The sequence below is a fragment of the Brachyistius frenatus genome, unplaced genomic scaffold, assembly GCF_029030835.1.
Source record: "Brachyistius frenatus isolate BFR_SWC_R1_liver_20210118 unplaced genomic scaffold, ASM2903083v1 Contig_57, whole genome shotgun sequence".
Lineage (NCBI taxonomy): Eukaryota > Metazoa > Chordata > Actinopteri > Embiotocidae > Brachyistius > Brachyistius frenatus.
This window is the reverse complement of record NW_027210656.1, coordinates 2465335-2484984: the sequence shown is the minus strand read 5'-3', so window position 1 is coordinate 2484984 and position 19650 is coordinate 2465335. Positions and strand designations below refer to the sequence as shown.

Sequence of the window (19650 nt, the reverse complement as noted above, 5' to 3'; positions counted from 1 at the left end):
TCTACTGCTATACGCACACGCGGCACGTTTCATGATTTGTTTAATATTTCATGAAACAGCACAGTGAGTTTGCCTTGTGCTGGTGTTCAGCAAATTCCTGAAAGACAAACTCTCCCACTGATACCTTTGTCTTCCTATACTCATAAGGACCTTTCATCTATTTGATCATTCCATAACCCCAAATACAAACTTTAACTTGAAATGACATTCTTAACTTTAACCCTACATTTGATTTAGTCTAATCTGAAAATATACTCCTAATTTACACAGTCTTTGCATCTAGTTTGGTCAAAAATGTCTTTACTCCAAAGGTCTACCACCCCAGTTTGTTCTCGAAAGGAAAGGAGTACAAGAATACGCACAGTGAGAAACAGACATAGAATGATAAACAGGCACCCACATCCTGATTTGCCAGGCAATATTGGCCCCACAGGTCAAGTCATTAGTCAGAACACACCATTACCAGAGCAAATGATAAATTCAGCAGCACACCATTTACTTAAAGTAGGAGAAGAAAAGATGGAGAGGAGACAGAAAGATTGAGTGAAAAGGAGAATGAAATGCATAAAGAGGTGTGGGCAGGCTGAATACAGAATAACAGAATGTAAAAATAAAAGGAAGGGCTCAAAACAGTAATTTGGCGGAACATTTTTTGGGGGATTTCGCTATCTTTATGTTCCCTAACATCGCTCTCTATCACTCTTGCTTTCCTTCACTTTCCTATTTCAGCTTGTAGCCAGGAACAATCCCATTCAGTGGTCACAGCACAGACTATACAAATAATTTGACTGGACATTTTTTGTGTTTGTATGTTGTTGTTTTTTTCCTTCTCTCTTCTTTTCACTGTTTTTCCACCCCCACTTTTGCTCTGAGGTTTGTTTTATGTGGGTCTCACGTCTCTGGGTGAGTGCACACTGACACTGGTGGTGTTAGCCTAAAGCCCCGGCTACTAATGAGACGTTCAGAAAGACAGACACACCACAAACACCATTTAAAGAGTACAGAAAAGACAGGGATTTGCTTCTGATGGGAGTAACTCTGCTTCATTACCCTGCTATACCCTCTGTTTTATGCGCCTCTACTGTCGCTCCCTCCATTGCCGCTTGTTCTTCCTTTTCCCCTCCGTTGGCTGACTCTTTTTTTTTTTTTCTAAACCGCAGCTCTATCCCTCATTTCTCAGCTTTCTTTTCCCAGGCTCTCGCTCTGTTTCTCTTTCCCTGCCTAATTCTTTGGATCTTTCTCAAATTTAGGGCATCAGTAGAAGAGCTCACACAGCCTTTAGCCTCATGGGCATTGCATAGCAGAGTCTGAAACTTGACTTTTTTCGCTGTCTGGTTGGTAAAGGATTTTCGGAAACCTGATTTTAGAGTCAGGAAATAAAAATATGCTAATGTGGTTACATCATCCACAAGGTTGGTTGTGACGCCCATCGGACAACCAATAGAGTTTACCAGGCATGGTGTGAATAATTTAAATAAGAGCTTTGGAAAATGATTGTTAAGGAATGGTTTAATCTGCTTCATGTAACAAACAGGTTGGCCTGATCAGGTGTGTGTGTGTGTGTGTGTGTGTGAGAGAGAGAGAGAAGACAGCGATAAGAGGGTTGTGAAGGTCAAGTAAATGCCAGCACTCAAGACAGCGCTAAAGAGCAAGTTTGTTGGTCACATAACGATGAGACCCTCAACCTCAGCACACACTCGTATTCACGAGCCTTAAGTTGTCTTGTTAATTTTCTCCACAGGCTGATTTAGCGTATTTATGTTGCGTGTGTAATCTGGTTTGTGTGATTTTTATTTTTTTTCCCCCATCCAGACACGTTGTAAAGGCTAATTCTCCTTGTGAGAGGAGTCTCGCTGGTCTGTGCTAAAGCTTTAGTCAATCACATGGCCACATATTGATTTCAAGGCTCTGCGATTTATCGCTGACTCCCCAAAGAACACGTTTATGGTGTTTTTGCATGTGTGTGTTTCAGTGTACATACACCTTGGTTCTAATGACAGATGAGATGGACCCCCCCCCCCCCCCTCACAGAAACTCTGTGTTTTTACAGCCAGGGAAATGAGGCTCCCAGACTCACATTAAGACCTTGATATATCACAGATCCCACTGCTCCAACACAACAGGGAAGGAAGGTGACAGTGACTGTGCTCCTGCAGGCTGCTTTCATCCTCAAGCAAATCCCCATTCAATTTCCAAGTCACTCTGAAGAGAATTGGCTTCATGTTTTGTTTCTTTATTTGTTCATATTTTAGGTACATTTTGGTCCTTATTTCTCACCAGGCAGATGTCTCATTGTGCAGAAAAAGTTTCCAAGGTTGTCCTGTTGCAACTCACAAAGAGACTTCGCAGCAAAGTATGCAATTTTCATTGCAGTGGAATGACGGGCTAATGAGTCATCTGTGTGACAAAGCTAATATGGTTTGTAACCTCTGTGTTGTGGAAACTGTTGAGTTTTACAAGGCCACTGTTTTTTTGAACTATTTTGTCATGATGTCTGTGCTCTGCAAAAATGACACGGTTTTAATACGTCTTAGTCCATAAATTATTAAAAAAAATATCCATGTATTTGATGGTAAGTTTTTCAGTGTATTTTATGGCATTCTTTGTCTGAAATCATGAACTCAAAGTTGTGTACAAAACTTTATTTTCTCTCTTCTAATCATGGGCGGGAGCCCAAGTTTTTTTTTATCTATCTATAGCTAGTTGTTTTTTTCAACAACCTGTTCATTTCTGTGTTTGCCTCTGCTTTTCCTCCCGTGCTCGTGTCCTTTCCCTTTTCGCCTCCTTTCCTTCTCTCCACCCCTTCACTCTCCTTAGTAGACCTGACCATGCGTGTCCATGACCAGGTCCATGACCTAAGTTATGTCCTCTGTCCCTACTTTCCCACCATAGCACCCTCCTCCCCTGGTGTCGACTCCGCCCCTTTGCAGCGCACAGGAAGCCACGGCACAGGCACAGGAAACTACAGCCGCGGCGGGAACAACAACTATGCCACAGTGGGGCCAGGCTACACCTCCAGCGGAGGTGGTGGAGATGTATATGGCTCAGATCCTTATGTGGCGGATCCCTACCGTACCCTGCAGTACTGCCCCTCGGTAGTGGAATCACCCTACAGCAAGTCTGGACCTGCCCTGCCGCCCGAAGGCAGCCTGCAGCGCTCACCTTCCATCGACTCGATTCAAAAAGACCCCAGGTAGGATGAAAGGGGCGATGTGGGGTGTGTGTTGTGTGCATGAGGGTGTGTGAAGTAAACACCAATTACATTTCATTTGTCAAGAAGATGTCACATTGCCACACAACAAAAGTTGAGCCAGATTGAACTCTTTTTTGTTTTTGTTTTAAATACTGCCTTTCCTCATATGTGCAAAGAAAAAACAACTAACGAAACACTGTGTTACTCCAGTCACGCACAGTTTGCTTTTGGAGCTCTTTTTCTCCTCCCTTAGTGTCATGCTGTGTGTTAAAGAGCCCTACTGGGCTGTGATCACTTCCATCCTCTTGTCTCCGCAATTAAGCAAAGCTCACTCTCCCTTCTTTATTTATAATGTACATATTTCACAGGACTCTTGATGTATAATTCCTTTAATTACTGAACGAGAGGGACTGAGACGTGTGGATCAAGTCTCAGCAGCAGCTGTCAATCACAGGAAGAGAGCAATAATAGGAGACAGAGATGAAAGAACAACAGAGAGTGAGTGGGAGAGAATTATTAAAAACAATGGCAAGGGAAGACAAAAAATGATCGAATGACATGTGCCTAGTCAGATGAAGGTATAATCCCCCGCAAGATTCTTCAGCCTTATGAAGTTGTATGAAGTATCTCACTAATAATGAGGCGACGGAGGTTTATTTTTAATGTAGTGTGATTGACAACACCAATTACTTCTAATGTTCCCACGCGGTAACTGGTTTATTTAATTTAGCAAATAATACAGAATTCCCAAAATGTTTATGTCATCTGGTCATTTGTTGACTGACATTTTGCTTGTTCACCTTTTTAAAAGGCAAAACTGTCTTATGTTTTTATATTCACACAGTTTCTCACAAAGTTTTTGAACCATTTGTTGTTTGCACTCTGCACAGTTTGTGGACTGCATTTTATTGTTTGTATTCCCCCTGAATGCAGCAAGAGGCAGAGCAGCAATAACAGTATGTTTTGTTTTGGGTCAGCTGTGTCTGTGCACCAGACAGGTTTGTGACAAAGGCAGATTAGTCAGACAGCAACAACATAAACCGTTGTAACAATAGCTAGAAAGAGACACTGGGAGCAAGATGTGAACCCAGGTCACAGATTGCAATATCACACCAAAATATTAATAATGGGGGAAAAAAATACTAGCGCCCGAATATGCCAATCTATTGATATAGCTGGACAGATTAAATTGTTGTTTTCATACATTGATTTGTTTGTTGCCATTCATCACTGTGCACTATGGAAGAGAGTCTTTCAATGTTTGCTGTCTCTACTGTCTAATCCGCCAGCACAAAGAAAATAAAAACGTCTAACATGTAATCACGTTATATTAGTTAAAATATGAGACTGTAACTCTGTGTGGATATTGCATACACTTTTTTTCTGTTTCATCAAAATTTGGCCTCCTTACATCACACCCACATTTTTCCAGAATCCTAAACCCAGAAGGAAAGAGCTAAAATATGAAATATAGACATTCGGAGTGAAAAGTAAACAGAGATGCAGTTTGCAATAACACAATTCACCACAGGCTCAGTGTTTGATACATTTTATTATCTTTAAAAATGAGGCAATGTAGGAGTTGGTTTAGCAAATAGATTTAGTTTACAAACCCACTCAGGCGTACACAAACTGTTATTTTTCCTGTCCTTGCAAGAAAGTGTTTATTATCAGCCCACTGGAGTCATTAGCACACTTACTTCTATGCACAAGTACACATAGGAGATCACTTTGTTTACATCACTGCTTCAGGCTTCATACACTTTGCTGCACACATCCAGACAGAAATCTTATTAGTCCTCCTTTTACACCTCATATTAGACAATGCAACAATACATTTTAGAAATGCAACCATTTTGTACACAGTTCCAATTCAACACAAAGCTTTTGTAGTATTGAATGCTCCCTGCAGAGTTTAATACATTTTTATTTAATTAGAAGTTACAAAGATATTCATTCAAATTTCAACGACATTCACCGAGGCCTGAAGGTGTGAACATGCTTTAAACTCAACTTGTTGTTTGCTTTTCATCTAAGACAGCCATGATCTCCACAGGTAGCCAAAGTGCATAAAACTAGAAAAGAGAATGTAGTAATGAATGGATTTCCATAGCAGTACAATGTTTTATTATCTGAATCCCAAATACCATATCCCCATACATGTGAACACATTGTTCTACATCCAAATACAAAAAGACTATTTTAACAAACTTAAATAATCCTATGTATTATTCTGAGTTATTTTGAGGCCGTTGAAATACAGCAACATACTAGTTTGCAAACAGTACTGATTTATAGTTTTGGTTTTTAAAAAGGCCAGAAGAAAGTCCTGAGGATTTAAAAATGTCCACTTACTATATGACTATTGAGATATATAATTCTATAAAAATATATATACCCCATGTTTATATAACATCTCCTGTCAATTTCCTGTTGTTCAGTTAATCTTCTTTTATTCTATCCTATTATGCCCATGTAGTGATCTCAATATTCATCTGAGTTGTTGTGAAATGTCTTTAAATATCTAATTTTGAATCTCTAAAACCTTTCTGTGTTTATATTCAATCATCTTACTGTACTTAATATCATTGAATTGGACCTACAACGTGTGTTCCATTTCCCTTGTCAGGAGGTTAAATGGCCTCCTACTCAAACTTCACTCTCTCCCTTGTTGTAATTGGATCTAGTTGAGCTAACATGAAGTGCTAAATGGGTTAGCAGATATTAGAGACAAGGAACTGTGAGTGAGGGCAGAGGTTATATCTGTGTGTGTGAGAGAAAAAGAGAGAGAGAGGGAATGCAATGTGTATTTAAGAGGAGACGATGTATTTTTATCAAAATGTCTATGCCCAACTTGCACTATGCGCATGTGTACATGTGTGTTCGGTAGGCAGTAACACAGTTTGGTGCTATTCCAGTTGCAGAAGAGTGAGTATAGTAGGGCAGAGGTGATGACAGCGACACAAAGAGAAAACTCAATAACCGCTAATGGATGGGAGTGAGGAGAGGAGGAAGAGAGGGAGAAGGATAGATAGAGGGAGGGAGGAGGGAGGGAAGACGGAATTATTGAAGATGAAGCTAAAGAGAGGGAGGGCTAATGCGCAATACTGGAGAGGAGGGAGAAAGAGTGGAAAGTAGAGACGGTGGGAAATAAAGAGAGGAGGAGCAAATTGTAGGGAAACAGAAAAATGCAGAAGATGAAGATCAAAACAGAAGGAGGTGAATAAATAGCTCTCTCTGGGAAGAGACATTCTCACTTCTTGAAATGAATATTAAAAACAATGTTGGCCACCAAATGATGGAAAAAAAATTTGAGCACAGACTAGCAGAACCAATAAAAGAAGCATGGTAAGAAAGGAAGGCAAAAAACAATAATGAAGGGGAAAAAATAAACTAGTTTTTTAAATGAGGGAAGGAAGCGCAGCTAGACATTTGTTTAGGGAACAAGATATACCTTGAGAGATTGAAAAAGAAGAAGAAAGAACGGAGGAAGGGAACGATGCAAGGCTTAGAGGGAGAATGAGAGGGAGATGAACATTAACTCAGGGAAGATGGGACCTAAGGAGGGTGGGGGCCAGTGGTTATTGTTCAAAGCTTGGAAGCTTAGGAGCCATGTAATAGTGTGAGAAACATCATAAAGGGAGAGTTGCAGAAGGTGAGGGGAATTCACTGGATTAAATACTGACAGGATTGACAGGAGGGAAAAAGTCATAACATTGCGATCAAAAACAAGACTACAGTATTGTTTCAACTGTGGGGATGTGCTTGACTTATCTAATCAAACACTCAATCAGTCTGAAACATAGACACAGCACTTCAAGATAAGATAAACCAAATTCCCCTCATTTAAATTAAACGCTCTTCATTTGCATTTTCTCCTCACATCCAAATATATTCACCCAGCAACAATGGTTGTACTGATTCAATACAGATTGTTTTCTTTTTTTGTTGTTTTTAGCACTTTGCATTTGAGCAATACTTTTACCAAACGCATAAAAACCAAGTACAAAAACCTTGCATTTCAAGCAAACTCCCTGTGCTCCCATTATTTGCAAGATATAATTGAGCTGCTGACATGAAATTGCTATTTACAGTAGCCTGATATGATGTGATGTGGTGTGACATGTCATTGTCACTGCTCGCTATTTATTGTCAGTGTTTGTTGGCTCACAGCCTGAACACATCACTCTATTTTTGGAAAATCTGCAGTGGTCAGCGGTGACTGTAAGCATGCCTGAGTGTGTGTGAGTCTGTGAACAAGTAGCGTGTATTTTTGTGTCCAAGGCTGTGTCAAAGGACACTCGTGTGTGTGTGTGTGTGTGTGTGTGTGTGTGTGTGTGTGTGTGTGTGTGTGTGTGTGTGTGTGTGTGTGTGTGTGTGTGTGTGTGTGTGTGTGTGTGTGTGTGTGTCTGCCTAAGAAACAGAGAGTGACAGAGATATTATGCAGTGATTGCTCTTCTTGTCACTTGTGTCCAGATTTATTCATATGCACTTCTTTGTGTGTGAGTGTGTGAGTCCCTGTATTCCCTTCTTGTGACCACTCTCTGTTTGTGTAAGTGCATTGCTCTGCGTGTTTGGATACATATGGTTTATGTATGACTCTACAGATAGAATACCTGCTTTAGATGGAAATTGAGGCAGTGGAAGCCTGTGTGTGTGTATACGTGTGTGTGTGTGTGTGTGTGTGTGTGTGTGTGTGTGTGTGTGTGTGTGTGTGTGTGTGTGTGTGTGTGTGTAGGTCTTGAACATTGGATTATATTCAAACAGGGGATCCCATACTCACTTAAGTGAAAGTAAGACCCACTCACATCCACAGTACCCAGTTTACCATACGATGCACCTGGGGATTGTGTTGTGTAAACTGGAAGCAGATTAGGTTACCATGCTGTTTATGGGGAGTAGTGGAGGAAAATGTTGACTTTAATCAGGTGTTCTCTTGTAGTAGTGTAGGTAAAGCCCACTTCCTTTTACTTCTACCATCAGGTTTTTCTTATTCTTTTCTTTTGATTGCTCGATGACTCCTTAAATAGTTTCTCCCTAAGATTACAACAAAGCTGTAGGATGTCAGTAAAGAGTGCTTTTCGCTTTATTCCCATTAAATTGGAATAAATTGTGCAGTGTCTCAAATATCAACACAAACTTGGCACAAACTATGTTATCCATCGGCAGTGTATACCCTGTAAATTCTTGTCACTTGTATCCAGATTTATTCATATGCACTTGTTTGTGTGTGAGTGTGTGAGTCCCTGTATTCCCTTCTTGTGACCACTCTCTGTTTGTGTAAACAAACTCGTATACCCTGTGATTATATCCAGAATGGGAGGAAGCTAACAACAAAGTGTCAACTGTTTGGAAGTATTTCAGACTAGTGCCGACAAGTTCTCCAAGAGGTGGCGGTAATACTGCCGTTATCTTTGTATTTAGTTGTTACATTTCGTTTTACAAAAATAGCAAGGCAATGTTTAAGTCAACCCTGATGTTGCCTTCCACAAAAAAGAACAATTGTCTCTCACAGTGAGCTCATTAATTAAATACTGGTATTGGTTCAGTACCCTGTATCAGCCGAGATACATAGTTCTAGTCAGATTGGTGCTTCCATTGTCATAAAAGGAGTAGACAAGTTCGACTGGGTTGAAATACTTCAGCACAATGGACAGCGACACAAAGTCACTGGGTCTGAACGTTTCAGCACCATGGACAGAGACACAAATTGACAGGTCAGAACATTTCAGCGCCATCAAAAAAAGTGTGACTACTGCTGCTCAAGTAATACAACTTTTGCTACTGCTTGTATCAATTGTTCTAATTTTGACTACTGTCTATACATAGCATAACCATAGCAACCATGCAATATTTCCTAAAAACCTTTCACTACCATGCTATTAACATGAATCTTAAATACAGAACTTTCTGCTCTGTTTTCTGTTTTTACTTTTTCACTGGATTATTACAAAATACAGAGCTGACTGGGTGTCTGTATTACTCTGTAGACACGAAGGCATCATATTCATCCATTTTACAGTTGAATTTCAAATAATTTCTCTCAAGCCTAAGATTGCACATTGCTCTTGACCATTTTACATGAAACATGCTTCAGAAATACTTTTCTGGTGAGAAAGAAAATGCCTTCATTTAGGTCTTCAGTGATTTTCATATTAGTTAATCTCCCTTTTAAGTTACTGATTCATTTATTAATTGCTTTGTCTATGTGTATGAAAATAATCAAAATGCTTGTTCAAATTTCCCACAATCTCATGTAGCATCTGACTAGCAGTCAAACACTCAAAGATATTAATTTTAGTATTATGTGTTAATAGTGAATATCAGTATTTATATGTCTCTTGTCCATGTACTCTACATGTATGAATCTATGAAACAGGGAATATATTGAAAGGAACACTTGAGAAGGAGATTGAAAAATGTTGTCCATTTTCTGCCTGTTCCCTGCCTTTGGAGGATAACAGAAGGGCAACATGGATGTTTAACCTCACTGTAAACAACTGCTCAACTGAAAGACAGACAGGGCTGGACAGAAAGGAGAAAGGTCATCAGTGTGTTTTTATACTTTGTTATTTATCTGTGTACTACATCAGACATAGACAAATGGAAGAAGGAGAAAGAAATGAAGTGTCAATGGGAGATAGATAAAGACAGATAAAAGGATGGGTTGGAGAATGGGTGACTCAGGGATGGAGGACAGTAAAGGTGTAAAAGGGACAGTCACAGGGTGAGCAAGGGATTTAAAGGGGGGGGGGGGGGAAGGAGAGGAAGGAAGAGTGAGAGACAGATAGAGGAGCGAGGACACACTCTATTGGCTCTCAGCACGGCCCAGGGGTAATTTCCTCTCCACATGAGAAATGCATGCTGGGATATGGAATCACCTCCAAGGGAGGGTAATGATGCATTGCCAGAACCTTGGCCTGAGGCACAGCTGTGTGCGTGCGTGCGTGCGTGCGTGCGTGCGTGCGTGCGTGCGTGCGTGCGTGCGTGCGTATCCTGGCCGTCATCCCTGCCTGTTCTGGGTAAATTGCCCATTGTAGTTATTTTCTTTTTCAGAGGTGGCCTATCTGTTTGTGCGTGTGTGTGTGTATGTGTGTGTGACCTTGGGATAATGACAAAGCTGTGTGTCTGCCTTCCTCCCTGCTAAGGTGAGCTTCATCCCAAATCTGTGGCCTGGGAGATACAAAGATGAGCAAAGAGAGAAAGTTTGATAAATGTGGATGAGGCTTACACACACGTGTATACACACAAACATTTAAATAAATGGAACAAAAAATGGCATACACATATGTGGAGGTAAAGGCTAACATTTAGATGTGTTAACTGTTGAGTGGTTGAAGGATATTTTCTCAATTTGTGTGTTTTGCTTGTGATTTTTGCAGTCGACAATGAATCAGTCATGTTCTTTGGAATTAAACATTGAATTGTTGCTTTTTATGGTAATTACTGTCACTGACATTTCTTGGATCAACGCTTATCAAACCTTTTACGTACGTCCACGGAAGCAGACAAACACATGCAAACTAATCTATAGGGTGAGAAAAAAGGTTAATCTGATTTTTCAGCTGCTTTATAGTCAACAGAAATGTGGCAATTGACACTTTCCATTCCTCCTCCTCCTCCTCCTCCTCCTCCTCCCATCCGCTCTGTCTCCTGACACTGGTGGCATTTGGGAGGGATTATGGGAAAATGTCACACCAGCAGAATTACTGTATATATCTTCTCTCCTCACCACGCCTCACTTCACCTTGCCTCTTCACTAGCTCATACTTGAGAGCAACACAGCCTAACCATACTCTGCTTGCAGACCTGATGGTACACTGGTAGAAACAAGGAATAGATATAATTTTAACAGATTGTTAGATTGTTAATCTTTATGTAATATGTATTGAAATTAATATGAAAACATACAATTTAATTTTCACCGACTAGAATTGAATCAAAGTCGTTATTGCTTTTACACTTGCTTTTATGATTTGGAAATGATCTTGTTAATTTGTACTTAAAACCATCTGAAAAATGTTTTGTTGAACTGTATGTTATGATGAGTCCATATTGCAGTTCCGATTTTTTTCATATGTAGCACATTGCAGTCACCATAACTACGCTGCCGAGACGGTGATACTAAGATTAAATGTTTCTCAAACTTAAGCGCCGTCTCAACTCGGCACTATCAACATTACACTGAGAGAAATGTATCTTGATTACATTTTTTCTTAACACCCACTCCGGACAATAATGTCAAGCAGCTATTGCTATCTGTGCAAAAGTCTTGCATGGGGCTGCAGATGTGAAGGTCAGCGAGTTGTATATCTCTTGTGCAGGAGAGGGCTCTTGACCTTTCAGCTGACTTGCTTGCAGGAAATCAAACATTGAGTCCTTGTTATTGGACCCAGTGGGACTCAGCAATGACCAGAGAACACAAAAAAGCTGATTTTGGGAGAACAGAGGTACATGAGGAAATGCAAACAAAAAATAAGAAAGCAGCAGTTTGTTTAAAAGAAATCCTTGTTGTAGAAACTGTATAGAAAGGCTCAAATTTGTTGTGGTAGTTGTGTTAATTTCAAATTATAATTGTAATAGTTCCTTGTTATATGTGTTCACATTTAACCATTTTGCTGTGTCGGTATTCACCAGCTTCAGTGGTCCAAAAGCGCCTACAGTCATCTCATAATACAACTCTGTGGAAGTGCGCTCACTAAAATAAAACACTTAAATGCCCACTCACACTCACACACACACTATGCCCACACAAGCTCAAACCAATATTGTTCTTAATCTAAATTTCTCTTTTGTCTGCTCATTATAGGAGACTGACTCACACGTAAGTTAACAAACAGGATAGAGCAGAAATGACTGGAAAAAAGGGGATTTTAAAAAACATTATAATTAGCCTGCTGTTTTCTCAGTCAAAGGCTAAGTTCAGTTTATGAGATACATGCTGCTGTGAGGAAATTTTTTTTATCTCCTTAAAGTACTGCTTTTTGTTATATTTAGTTGAAATTTCACATCACTTCTTTGCTGCAAAATAAATCTTCACACTTTAATTCTCCAATGAGGCCTCATAAAAAAGTAGAATCTATTTCAATGTTGTACCAGGATGGAGAGAAAAAAAACATATTACAAGAAGGTTGACGAATCTCAAAAACACATTCAGACATGCAAGGTCACATGGGCCTTAAACCACAATTCATCTGAGTTTGTCAGTACTCTAGGATGCCGAGAAGAAGCCTTATGACTGGAAGGTCATTCTTTCAGTGCCCAGACTGTCAGGCTGGATCTGGATGAGGAGGTCAAACACCAGCATTTCAATCTCACTTCTTCCCAGCACCACTCTAGTGCACTCGAGTAAGGCCTTTAACCCCTCAACTGTTGCAGTAGAGCTGCTCAGTCTCCACCAGTAGAGACTGATCGTATAGCAGGCTGCTCCTGGAAAAGAAATCATGACTATTTTCCACTTAACTAAAGCAACATAAATGTGTTAGTGACACCGTGCTTATGGTAGCCATTGTCAGGAAACCCCACAATAGTTATTTACTGTTTAGAGAAAACTACAATTTGCCATGTAAAGATATGCCTTTGCTACGTCATTATTGAATTGATTATTTATTTTCATTCTGGGAAACTCTCCGGTTATGAACACACGCCCCTCCTCACTTGTGATCTGCAGAGTCGAGCCAATTTTTCCACTGAGTCATGATAAAATAACACTGATGCATCCTAGGGGTGCTGACTCAATTTAGAAACACTCCTCCATCTCTCTCTCTCCAAATCTCCACCACACCTCTGCAGGTGGAGATGGCTACACAATGAAGATGGGTTGGGAGGTGCGGGCTTTCATCCAGCGCCCAATGTTTTTTCTCCCTTGCTCTCAGCCTAAACACAGTTCTCCTCCACTCCCTCCTGTTGTTCTTTGTGTCTATTAAAGTAGCAAGTCTCTTCTTCTTTTTTTAAATCCCTTCCCCTCTCTCCCTCTCCCTTGTCTCCATCAATCTTCTCTCCTCCTTTTTCACTGCAGGCCATGAAGTGATTCCTTAAACTCCACTCACCCTGCTGACGGTAGTCTTGTGTGTATGTCTATGTCTGAGTGTGCATTTCTGTCTGCACCTCTGTGTGTGCATGTGCTTTCATCTCATAATATCAATGAAGGCAGTCCGGTCAGCCAGACAGATGCTTGACCGGGACTCAAGTCAAACACTAATTTTGGTCGAATGATAACGGGAGTAGAGTAAAAGATAGAAGAAAGACATCTGGGAAGAAAGAGAAAAATGTGTTGAATTAAGAAATAAAGCAGGGCAGGCCCTCGTATGAGATATTGCACAATGTTGGTGTTGTTTTACCTATCCTATTGAAGATGTGTGTGTGGAGTACATGTGTGTGTTTCTGTGGGCATTGGCACATACGCCAGTAACTATTGAATGTGAATCCATGCGTGATCGTGTTTGTTTTTCTCAGTGTACATTTTATACCTTTTGTGTATTTGCCTGAATCACTTGACTGATTTTGCAGTCTTGAAAATGCAATTTGTCAAAACTAAGGCCCAAATCTTGTGATATTGTTTCTTTATACTGTATGTGCATCAGAATAGATTGGTATTGTAGGAGAATATTTTAACACAATCTGTGTTGCATTTCATTCTCTGAAATAAGTGTCATTAAAAGATAACGGAGAGCTAACTGGTTCAGTTGCTGTCCTCCTAATGTAAATACAACATAACACAGTTTTAATCACAGATATTTAACAAAATATACAATCTTAAACACCACAATCAGGGAAAAAACAATCTGTGAAGATGCAATATTTGTGGCAATTTCAGCTACAAGTCTTTGCTTTATTGTTTTATAGATCTCGAACAAGCTGTCAGAGCTGTCAAACAAGCATTGCTCCAACTAGCTAATAATTTCACTCCTATTCCATCATGGGTTTTACTTTCATGCCAACAATCATGTTGCAAGAATGGATAAACAAGTAAAAAATAAAACTTTTCTTACCAAACTATACCACTTCAGAGGACTCAGTCATCTGTATCATTGAAATGTTGCTCGCTGTATACCAGGTAGCGAATAAACCCACAGCTATAAAATAATAGCTGTCATAGATCCCTCTCAGGAAAGAACCCGTGTTTCTATAGTTCTTTGCACACTGCTATGAAATCTGTCATTTTACTGTATGCTGAGTTGACCCAGTGTGAATAGAGTATGCACGCTGTCACATTGTGTGACCCCAGCCATGTTGGAGCTCCAACATGTGATGTTTCTATTGCACAGCTCTCTTCCTCTTTATCTTTTGCCTCCATTCTGATTTTATTTGAAGTGGATGACTGTGTTTAGTCTCACTTAATCCGCTTTTAAAGTGTGTGTGTGTGTGTGTGTGTGTGTGTGTGTGTGTGTGTGTGTGTGTGTGTGTGTGTGTGTGTGTGTGTGTGTGTGTGTGTGTGTGTGTGTGTGTGTGTGTGCTTAAACAGTTGTGTAGCTTTATGGTACACAATCTTACATGGAAAATTTCTAAATCTTTAAATGCAGCTTGACATTTTGTGAGATAGTATGTTCCCTATGACTTTTTTCTGTGTTATCAATATCATAATCATAACTGTTTAATGCTAATCCTTTTTTTTTTTTATCATTACAGCCTTCCACCTTCACCTGTTCCATCATAATCTGCTTTAATACACACAATGTCCTGCATATAGCGGAAGTTATCAAAACATAGATGGCAGAAAGGCATCACAGTCATTGTTATTATCAGATGCTGCATGGTCAACAATATAAATGTCAGGATCATGTCTTGAGTTTATATCGGGTTTGTCGTCTTAGTTATATTTTATCACTGCTATCTTCTCATGTTATCATCTCCATTGTTAGCATTATAATCAGCATGTATGTTGTTGTCTTGAACAGCGTTTTTTAGCAAAAACTGAACCGCTACCACTCTGTGCTATATTATTGCTCCATTGTGAGCTAATAAGAAGAGCAGGTGCATAAGCTAATCACTGGCTTATTAGTTTTTCTTTGCTGATTGCGCTCTCACGCTCTCTCTCCCTCTCTCTCGCACACACAAACACACTGCCCACATAGCAATTCTGAAATATTAATATGCCCACACCATAGCTCGCACTTTGCCAAAGGAGAGTTTAGTCACCTCAAGGTGAACTGTAAGCAAAGTTCAGAATTCCCCTGTAATGCTTGGGCAGAGGCAAATCATCACGTATTGTGGTATAATATATTGTATAAGAGCAGCTCTACTGCCTACTCTTTATAGGAGTTGTTTGGAAGGTAAATGACAGTTTATAAAAAAAACTTCTGCAACAGCACATTTTGAAATACAAGTTTATGGCTATTATGTTCAGATGAAAATGTCAGAATGAGATTAAATGCTGCCACTGGCTATTCAAAATGCTTTACTGAGTGTTTTATTCTGCAGCATACTGTTTTCTTACATCATGTTAATGAGAAACCCAATTTTCAATAAAGAGGGTGAGGGGTTAAACAATCCTGATTAACAACACAAGAGTTCTACTGGAGAGGCCTGACTCTTGGGTTGTGTTTTAAAGGAGTGCATGTGGAAGACAATATATTGGTAGAAGTGGGAAGCATTTTTGTATTTTTTTTTTTTTTGCCTTGGAGCCAACTGTTTAAGGCATGTCACAGGATTTCAGACATTTTTTTCTGTCATGAATCCTACATGCATCTGATGAAACAAATATACTTATATATAGAAGCATAAAGCTTTTATAGTTTTATGCGTGAATTCTGCTTTCCTCAGTTTTTGAACATAACTACAGTGATGCATGTTGGGCTCTGAACTACAACTCAGTGCCGTACCTGAAAGTATCCTATGTAGACACAGGCAGACTACTAAGGCTGCTGTTGGTATAAATGTTCAGTCTCCCCCAGCTTTCTGTTTCCACTTTTGTCTAGCCATTGCTTTTGTTTCAGGTTGTACAGCTTGGTACCTCCACTTACTTAACTTGCTCTCTGGTGTTTTAGTTGTGGTTTAATGTTCACCATTCACCCCTCAGAAGAAGCCAAAAAGAAGGTGAGAGATGGGGAAACGAGGACAGAAAGATGAAGCCATGAAAAAACAAAGTGAGGAAAGACATACAAAATAAAGGGAGTGATGTGCTGAAGTACTGGAGTGAATTTACCTGGAGTGTATAAGTGGTTTGGAGGATGCACATGCATACACAGGTGTGGGTTTATGTGAAAAAGAGCAATACAAGAGGGAAAAGGGAAGCACAAAAAAAGTGTGTGTGAACGTGTGTGTGTGTGTGTGTGTGTGTGTGTGTGTGTGTGTGTGTGTGTGTGTGTGTGTGTGTGTGTGTGTGTGGGGGTGCGTGTGCTTCCAAGTGTGTTCATGTTGTCTGGCAAGTCATCTCTCTTGTTTAATATCAGGGCAGGTCTCTGACCTCTACAGTAAATGTCTGGCTCTGTAGTGTGAATGTGGCACTGGATAAATGCCTTGCATGCATGTGCACACACACACACACACACACACACACACACACACACACACACACACACACACACACATATATGTATACACGTGAACTCACACACATTAACAGTGTTAATATCATGCTTGACCTTATCAGTGTGATATTCACATGGCAGAATAATTCTAGATAATGTGTGGCTCCGTGATACACATGGACACACAAACTGACAGTGTGGCACCTTCATTAGGGATAAGGCATCAAGGCACATTTGTTGGTCGCGCGCACGCACGCACGCACGCACGCACGCACGCACGCACACACACACACACACACACACACACACACACACACACACACACACACCTACATAGGCTAGCATTGACTGGCATCATCACAGTAAAAATAGCTCACCTTTCTTGTTTGTCATTCAGAGGCCAGAGCAGACTCCTTGATATGATTGCATCAGCCTGCAAATCAAGAGACAATGGGGCAGTTATTTTTCCGCCAGCTCTTGGTCATCCGCCAGCAATCTTGTGCCTGCACTTTGATTGGCTGAGTGTAGTGGATGGGGATTTGAATGGTCAATTTGTTCACTTTTGTTGTATCATGGCTAAAGTAAGAGTGGAGTGGTTGTTCTCAGTGTTTTAGACATAATCACAGTGCAATTTGCCAGTGATTGTTCACTAATATCAATTCTCTGGTCAATCTGTGAAAAATGTAAAAATCCCAGTCTAAAGAAGACCTGATTTATTCACCTTAAAATTGGGCTACAAAAACACAGTTTTTAATCAGCTTTAATGGCGGTGCTGTTCAGGACTTGACCCTGTCCTTCAAAGAGGGGAAGAGAAAGACCAATTTTCCTGTAGGGATTGGTAAATTAGTTACTGGTAATACAAAGCTTAACTATTTTTCGTAAAGCAGCCTGTTTCCATGTGTCTTCTGCAGAACATTTTTGTAATGATTGGAGGGTAAAAAGCCCAAATATCTTGTACTTGATATTTGAGTTTGCCTGGTTGATCCAAATAGGAGAGTAATGAAAACCATTAAAAATGATCATCATGCCATCATGTCTCCTGTGTTAAACTGTGCCACACGTTTTAGTGGTACACAGTCATGCTAAACTTTCACCAGGTGTCTCCACTGGAAGTTGTCAGCCTGATAGCCCACTTGAAAATGCATTGTGTTACACTGTATCTCTCACTGTAACTGCCTCGTTTTTCAATTGGACTGATCTCCTGAGGGTACCGGATTATACCTCAAACCTGCTTCAGCAACAGTAGAATACACCGCTCAATGGTAATGAGCGTTGTGTGTGATACAGTGTAATGGTCTAGGTCACCTCAGCTTCTATTGGCCCATCTAATGAATGTTTGACTGAGAGTAAGTTTCATTGGTCTATTGTTTGGCTGTGTAAACATCCAGTAATTGCACTGTGCAACGGGGGAATAGTGCCACTGGGCTGAAAATTACAGATCAGCAAATGCAGGATAATAGCTTGTGTGTGTGTGTGTGTGTGTGTGTGTGTGTGTGTGTGTGTGTGTGTGTGTGTGTGTGTGTGTGTGTGTGTGTGTGTGTGTGTGTGTGTGTGTGTGTGTGTGTGTGTGTGTGTGTGTGTGTGTGTGTGTGTGTGTGTGTGTGTGTTTTGTCGCCTCTTTGTAGATATAAAAGGGTATGTTTGTGTGTCCTCAATGCATATGCCATGTACAAGAGTGTGCGCTTGGGTACGTATATATGTGTCAGTGAATGTGCTTGTGAGTACGAGCCTTTGCCTAACTGCAGTGTGTGTATAAATTCAATAGGCTGTGTACGTGCATGTGTGCGCCCCCTTCTCTGGGTGTGTATATAAACGAACACCTGTCTGTCAGCTTAATGCTCCATTCAATTAGTCCTCCGATTCTGTGTGTTCAGCTAATTGCAAGGACTAGTGCCGGTGTTTGTGTTTTCCTTACCCTGGCAAATCGTTCCATGGCCCTGCACATTAATGTTCTCCTTCACCGGCCCCACCCATGCTAGCCTCACAAACACATACCTGTACACACACACACACACACACACACACACACACACACACACACACACACACACACACACACACACACACACACACACACACACACACACACACACACACACACACACACACACACACACACACACACACACACTCTCTTAAATTATATTTTGTACTGTTTTAATATTCAAGTAGACAGGCTTATCAAATTATCAAAAGGGCAGAGAGTGGAGAAACCTATAGCTATTATAAATAGGGAATAGGGGACTGACTGTATGTATCCTGTGGAGCAGTTCAGTGGACAGCGACACATTAAAAAAGTAGAGAAAATCCAAAGGAACACTCAAACATGAAAAGCACCATATATCCCCTTCCTGCTGTGCCTGAATTATCCTTTGAATATGATACTGTTATTACATAATCCCTCCTCCTACTAACTCAGGACGTGTGCAAGAAGTGTAGACGAAGTGCACTTTCACTGGTTTAAGAACTACTGACACTCAGTGAAGAATTGTAATTATTTTGCAATCAACTTGAATAGTTTTTCATTCATGATTAATAATAATATCACTTAGTCCTCAATTTAGTCCACGCAAAGAACACGTATTATACTTCTATTACATTTGTTTTACAAAAAACTACACTATGATATGTATTAACATTAGAATTTAATAATATAATGATATAGTAAAATCAAAATACATTAGAATTGTTCAAGTTCTGAATTTGCTGGTGGTAAGCAGTGCATTCATCATCAGCTCTTTTGCCTTTCATCTGTCACAGTACCATTCACTGTTAGTCAGTCTCATTCAGGGTCTCTCATTCTTCTCACGCCGTCCTTTGTTCACTTTTATTCAACCTCCTGAGCCTCCTACTCCCAGCTGGAAGATGCCATAGAGGAATCGTATTGATCTTTCTCTTCGTCTGGGTGGTTGCCTCAAGGAACAATGAAACACCTCCAGACAGAGAGAAAGAGAGAGAAAAAGAGAGAGGGACAAACAAGCATGGTGG

General features: G+C 40.2%; 1 protein-coding gene across 1 annotated transcript in view; it reads left to right on the top strand.

The window, feature by feature from the left end:
* The window catches only part of ctnnd2a (catenin (cadherin-associated protein), delta 2a), a gene marked incomplete at its 5' end in the record, with an annotated part of 127295 nt that overhangs the window by 24904 nt on the left and 82741 nt on the right, over nucleotides 1-19650 (top strand). Inside the window, one exon of the mRNA XM_069705581.1 lies at nucleotides 2818-3193. Within this exon, the coding sequence (XP_069561682.1) occupies nucleotides 2818-3193 (376 nt within the window). The remainder of the gene's footprint in view (nucleotides 1-2817; nucleotides 3194-19650) is intronic.